We start from the raw sequence: 5,554 nt of genomic DNA on the forward strand, positions 1-5,554 counted from the left end.
CTTTCCTATTGCCTTCTTCCAATCATTCATACTCCTTTCCCTGGCAAGCTTATGTTGGGTTTCACCGTTGTCAATGGCTACCTCCCGTCCTCTTAGTAACCAAATGCACAATGCACTGTCACCGCACGGCTAATCAGCTGTTGGTTCTCGATCATGTTGGAACAGGATCCATTGATCCTTTTGCGTTTGGCCCAACACTACGAGTTTGAAGCTCGTCACAATCATCCCTTCCCAGATCTTACTCGGAATACCACAAACAAGATTTAGACTTTCCGGATTTCAAGAATGCTGCCAATTGATTCTCGCCTATACCACGAAGACTCTGATCTCATGGAATGGAAGGCTCGGTTGTCAGGCGAGGCAACCATGCATCATGAACCAGGAGGCTAAGAGATACGCACTCAAGCTATTGCAAGTAGAACGGAAGTGGTTGTCAGGCACGCGTTCATAGGTGAGAATGATGATGAGTGTCACAGATCATCACATTCGTCAGATTGAAGAACGAGTGGTTATCTTTGAGAAGAAATAGGCTTGAATTGAATAGAAAAACAATAATACTTTGCATTAATTCATGAGGAACAGCAGAGCTCCACACCTTAATCTATGGGGTGTAGAAACTCCACCGTTGAAAATACATAAGAACAAAAGGTCTAGGCATGGCCGAATGGCCAACCTCCCAAAGAGGGTTCAATCATCAAAATATGATTAAAGATTGATTGAAAGATGAAAATACAATAGCAAAAGGTCCTATTTATAGAAAACTAGTAGCCTAGGGTTACGGAAATAGGTAATTAATGCAGAAATCTTCTTCTGGGCCCACTTGGTGTGTGCTTGGGCTGAGCATCGAAGCTTTCACATGTAGAGACTTTTCTTGGAGTTAAACGCCATCTTTTGTGCCAGTTTAGGCGTTTAACTCCAGCTTTTATGCCAGTTCTGGCGTTTTGATGCCAGGATTTCTATGCTGACTTAGAACACCGGTTTGGGCCATCAAATCTCGGGCAAAGTATGAACTATTATATATTTCTGAAAAGCCCAGGATGTCTTCTTTCCAAAGCAATTGAGAGCGCGCCAATTGGGCCTTTGTAGCTCCAGAAAATCCACTTCGAGTGCAGGGAGGTCAGAATCCAACAGTATCTGCAGTCCTTTTTCAGCCTCTGAATCAAATTTTTGCTCAGGTCCCTCAATTTCAGCCAGAAAATACCTGAAATTACAGAAAAACACACAAATTCATAGTAAAGTCCAGAAAATATGATTTTGATTTAAAAACTAACAAAAACATAATAAAAACTAACTAAAATATACTAAAAACATACTGAAAATAATGCCAAAAAGCGTATAAATTATCCGCTCATCAGCATGTATATCAAGTAATTCAATAAGCATTTAGGCAGGTTAAACACTTAGGCAAACAATACAAGTCGGCAAAACAAAAAAAACAGATAGAATATGCACATGATGAATGCCTGTCTTATTGGGTTGTGATATCACATTGTTGGTTCAACTGCCAACCCGACACATCTCCATGGAGATGTCGCCTTTCGGTCATGAATAAAAAGTGGGATCCCCCTACGAATATAGTATCGGGTACACTACCCACGGATATAGTGCCGGGCACACTCTTGTGATCCGAAAGGATGTGAGTGGGATACTCTGCCTCAGATCTCACATTTCAACGTAAGCGGGATAAACCAACCGTCTTTACGCCGCCGCTGCAACCTTGACAAGCGGGATTAACCAACCGTCCTTACCAGGCGCATAACGTCTCATCAATCTCAGTATAAACAGTAATTCAATGGTTTTCAAAAATCATTTTATTCAGTACTCAGTAGTTCACCACTTCCACTATTCGTATTAATAATCATCAACACAATACTTCGCCCTCTCACTCAACTAAATCCGTCCTCAGTACTCCAGAAACCTAAGTCTCCGTTTTCTAAACTTTTGCAAGAAAATACCTAATTGAATCCACCTAGAGCCTTCTCTATGTTTTGACACCTAAAAACAAGCTAAAGAGTCTTAGATAAGTGTCACGGAAGTTTACAAGCTTGTTGAGAAGATAAAATAGTTGAAAACAAGATTTTTATTGAAAAACAGGGCAGTGTGCGTACGCACTCCCTAAAGAGTTTTCTAAAAGTATGTGTACGCATAGAGGTATGCGTACGCACAGTAAGTAAAAGTTTCTATTCTTCGTACACGCACAGATACGTGCAGACACCCTCAACAGAATGTACCTCCCAGCATGTGCGTGCGCACGAGGTTGTGCGTATGCACAGCTTGCAAATTTTGCAGGGTGTGTGTGCGCACCAGAGTGTGCGATCGCCTTCAACAGAATGCATGTCCCTGTGTGTGTGCGCACCAGTGTGTGCATACGCACGTTTTCAAAAATGCACAGGTTGTGCGTGTGCACAAAGGTGTGCGTATACACAAGTCATGACATTGCCCCTGCTCCGAGCACGCGCACAGCAGTGTGCGTGCGCACATAAATCAAAACTCATAATTTCTGCAACCATCACAGAAATCAGATTTTTGACACAAACTTTCAACGATCATATCTTCCTCTATAAAATTCGGATTTCTACAAAATCTATATCGTTTTAAAGCTCTTTAAATTATCTTTAATTTGATATAAAATTCATTCAATTTCAATAACCATAGCAAAAGATATGATGCGTCATAGTTCACCCAAAAGCTAGTTGTCATGAAAGTTCACAAGTTCTCAACACCTTAAAGTTCACAACCAAATCAAAATAAAAGCCTATTACATCACATCATCAAACACTACCAAATATTATACTTTACCTTTCCATCACATTTCAACCATTTCAACACCTATATCAATCAATTCCACCTCTATAACCCAACAAATTCCAAAATTTGCACATCAATGTTCAATATTAACAACTTGCACCGAATCTCACTACTCATAAGCTTCATTTATCATACCTCATCATAATTCTCATCTCAACACATCAAAACCATCACAATCATTAACATCATCACACACTATCAATTTAACAACATCATCATGCATTATCAAATCCAATAATAAATTCAATCAAACCTATCCTGTGGGTCACTAGCCTAAGTGTCTAGAAATATTATATATTACATAGAAAAAAATGAAACCATACCTTGGCCAATTCTCAATATGCCAAAATCCCAAAATTGAGTCCAGCTCAAGCCTCCAATCACCAACAATCAATCCAAAGCTCCAAATAAATGCCAACAATCACAACTTCAAGCTATATATACACATAATTTATAACCAATTAACCTAGGGTTCATCATAATCACAATTTCATAAGGTAAAGAGTTTCTTTACCTTTTTTGATGGTGTTTGGAGCACAAACCACTAATAGCCCAACCTTAGAGACCACTTAATCAATCAAAACGCAAAAATTCACTCAAAATCAACACCCAAAATTTCAAATTTCTTAGGGCTGCTAGAAAGAGAGGAAATTTCGAAATTTTACCTATAAAAGTTAGATGAGAGTAACGGGCTCGGCAAGAGCTTTGTGTAGCCGCTGACGGCACGCGAATCGGAGCACAGTAGCTCGAGATATGGTCGATTGAAGTTGTATGTGAATAGTAACTTTTCTCTCTTCTTCTCCTCCTCATTTCTGCAGGTGTATGTTGTGTTTGGTGGTGAATGAGATGAATGGGGCTCATTTAGTGAACTTATATATGTGGCCTTGGCCCCAACTTGGGCTCGGTCTAATCCATTAAAGTTTTTGGCCCGTTTGGCCCAATTTTGGGCCAAACTTTTAAAATTAATGCCCGATTTTTAATTCTAAATATTTTTCCAAGGTTTTCTACTATTTTTATTATTCTTGCTCAGTATCGGACCGATTTAAGCCGATATTGCCGGTTAATTTATTGGTTCACGATTTTATGCGATTTTTCGCAGAAAATTACATTTTTTAACTTAGAAAAATCTACTGTCTAAATATCATATTTAAATTTCCTAATTAATATTCTAAATTTTTGGATCCTATTTTTGGCAGTTAATTTAATTTAATTAAGCGGTTAATTAGTCGCGGTTCTTACATGCAAAGCTTCAGCAGTCTTGCTACTAAGCCAGACTTACTTCTTTGACTTTAATAGGCTAATAATAAAATATATAATAACAAAGTTCACATGAAAATGCTATAAACCTATAACCATTAGGGGTGGCAAAGCGGGTCGGTCCGCCCCAACCTGTCCCACCGCCTCATAAACGGGGCGGGCCGGTCCGCCCGCCAACTAAAATGGTTTAAAATGCTAGCCTGCCCCACTTTGTGGCAGATTGGCGGGTTGGCGGGCTAGCCCGCTTCTTTTTTTTTTAAAAAATAAAATTCATTAAAATTAACCAAAAAATAATAATTAAAAAATCAAATATAAATAAAAAATAGTCAAATTATAATATAATTTTTTATTATTTTTTTTAATTTTTAACTTCAATAAAATTGTTCAAAATAATATTTGTCAATAGAATCATCTTTATTTTAAAAAATAAGTCACATAATTTGAGCATATATACGAAATTGTAAAATAAAATAAATAAAGTTAATAACTAAAAGAAGAATAAAAACAAAAAATGAAAAAAAGTGTTTAAAACTTCTATAATTATTAATTTTATATTAGTAATCACTCTTTTATTTAATAAAAAAAAGAAAAATAAAAATCTTTGGCCCCGCGGACCGGTCCGCCCCGCTCTGCCAAAATCCGCCAATTTGGCGGTGCAGGTTTGGCGGGCTCCAAATCCTAGTCCGACCCGCCTTTTTAGCAGGTTTAGCGGATCGGCCCGACGGGCTCGACCCGTTTTGCCATCCCTAATAACCATACACTAATTCATATGTGTAACGTTAATTTTATTTATATGTAATTTTTTTTAGTTTTTTTTAGATTAGACCCATTAAATTAAAGGCTAATAATTTATATAAATTATATATCATATTAAAGTAATGAGCTAATGAAATTTATATATAATTTATTTAAATTTAAATAATATAAAATATTAAACACTAATTTTTATTTTTCAATAAACATTTTATTATAGTTTTATATATTTATTTAATTTTTGATCTTATCAAAATAATAATAATAATAATAATAATAATAATAATAATGTTGTTAATAAAGAAAACCGAGAACACAGAACAGCAGCTAGAGAGAGAGAAAAGGAAGTGCCCTTTTATAATTTGATTTGATTTGCCCCAACAAATCTCTCTCTCTCTCTCTCTGATCAGATCGGACGCCCTCTGTCTGAAAAACTCCCGAATTCGACCCCTTTGTACCTCCCAACGTCTCAAATGTTCAAAATTCCCTATTATTTAAAAATATTCAGAATTCGATCCTGTTGCTAATTTGAATTCGGCATCGTGTCGTTTTCCTGCCCATTTGCTGTGATCTGCGTCGGCTCGTTCAGGTAGGATACATCGCCAATTTGAGAAGGGGAATGTTGATTCGAGAGATTTTAGTTACGCTCTCTCTGTAGATCGCACGTGAGTCTCACATGGCGTCGGCACAGGTGCTGCCGAACTCCGCCTCTTCGTCGCGGAAGCAAGAACATCTG

At 37.3% G+C, this 5,554-nt stretch overlaps 1 protein-coding gene across 1 annotated transcript in view; it reads left to right on the top strand.

Moving 5' to 3' along the window:
* LOC107625362 overlaps positions 5,134–5,554 on the top strand; it is a gene marked incomplete in the record, with an annotated part of 17,349 nt that continues 16,928 nt past the window's right edge. The window contains 1 exon segment of the mRNA XM_016327986.2: positions 5,134–5,554. Within this exon segment, the coding sequence (XP_016183472.1) occupies positions 5,495–5,554 (60 nt within the window).

The sequence above is a fragment of the Arachis ipaensis genome, chromosome B02, assembly GCF_000816755.2.
Source record: "Arachis ipaensis cultivar K30076 chromosome B02, Araip1.1, whole genome shotgun sequence".
Classification (NCBI taxonomy): domain Eukaryota; kingdom Viridiplantae; phylum Streptophyta; class Magnoliopsida; order Fabales; family Fabaceae; genus Arachis; species Arachis ipaensis.